Below are 1325 nucleotides of genomic sequence, written 5' to 3'. Positions count from 1 at the left end.
TTATTACCAACGGTTATGACTCTCAGAAAAAATAATCCAACTAGAGTCAATTATATTCATTGGGATAATCCAAATGAACTTGTTGATCGATTACGATTAGTAGTAGCATCAAGAGCAGCTGGTAATCCAAATCATGATAATGAGATCATGTCAATTATTAAAGAGTTGAGAGAAAGTGGTTTAATATATTAATATAAAAAAATCAGTCTGTATACATCCGTCAGTGAACTATGACTGATTATAAAAGAGACGTTGTACGTGAGTTACATGCTCCAGCAAGAAAAAATTTTGTACGACGTAAAGTTGACATTCGTGATAAGGATGAAACATGGCAAGCTGATCTTGTAGAAATGATTGAACATTCAAAGGTTAATTCTGGTTACAATTATATTTTAACAGTCATTGATATTTTCTCGAAATTCAGCTGGGCTGTTGGACTCAAAAATAAAACTGGAAAAGAGGTATCAGCAGCAATGGAATTAATATTTAAGAAAGGTCGAATATGCAAAAATCTTCATGTGGATCAAGGAACAGAATTTTCTAATTCAACATTTAAAACAATGTTAAAAGAATATAATGTTCATATGTATTCAACATTTACCGATTTGAAAGCATCAATAGTTGAACGATTCAATAGAACACTCAAAAACAAAATGTTTTTTGAATTTAGTATGCAAGAAAATTATAAATGGTTGAAAGTGCTGCCAGAATTGATTAAAAAATATAATAATACCAAACATCGCACAATTAAAATGAAACCTGTTGAAGTTGTTGGTAAAAATATTCAAATATTAAAACAAACTGTATTTAAAAGTTTGAATCATTGTCATGTTAAAATGACATTTAAATTAAATCAACATGTAAGAATAAGTAAATATAAGCATGTCTTTGATAAAGGATATAAACCAAATTGGACAAATGAAATATTCACAATTAAATAAAAGTTCGACATTCCGACATTTATTTAATTGAAAAAGTTCTAAAAAGACGTGGGAATAAGATGTATGTAAAATATCTTGGATTTGACAATAGTCATAATCAATGGATAGATAATCAATAAACCAATAAATAAATAAAGCAACGTGTATTTATTTTCCAACATTAATTTTTATTATATACACTCATACAACTTTTATTTACATCATTCATATTTTCTTTTATATATACTATTACTCAAACACATTCGTTCAACAGGTATATATCCCCAAGGCAGAGTGTCAGTTCCACCATTAATCAGCTGGCGTTTATCATCTTGCTAACTGAGAGCAATTTTTTTAATTGTTCTTGTTGTTACTTTATGTTTATGTGATCTTATAATATTTTGT

The 1325-nt window shown here is 28.0% G+C and overlaps 1 protein-coding gene across 1 annotated transcript; it reads left to right on the top strand.

Moving 5' to 3' along the window:
* Positions 1 to 230: 230 nt before the first annotated feature.
* On the top strand, positions 231 to 688 carry LOC122857707. Its single transcript, XM_044160064.1, has 2 exons — positions 231 to 620; positions 671 to 688. Exons 1-2 carry the CDS (start codon positions 231 to 233, stop codon positions 686 to 688), a joined length of 408 nt encoding a protein of 135 aa, XP_044015999.1.
* The last annotated feature ends 637 nt before the right edge of the window (positions 689 to 1325 follow it).

Source organism: Aphidius gifuensis, linkage group LG1 (assembly GCF_014905175.1).
Source record: "Aphidius gifuensis isolate YNYX2018 linkage group LG1, ASM1490517v1, whole genome shotgun sequence".
NCBI classification, from domain to species: Eukaryota; Metazoa; Arthropoda; class Insecta; order Hymenoptera; family Braconidae; genus Aphidius; species Aphidius gifuensis.
Note: the sequence above shows the minus strand (reverse complement) of the source record. Positions and strands in the feature narration are given on the sequence as shown.

Coding starts and splice junctions, on each gene's coding strand:
- LOC122857707 (XM_044160064.1), top strand. CDS start 231: ATGACTGATTATAAAAGAGACGTTGTACGTGAGTTACATGCTCCAGCA.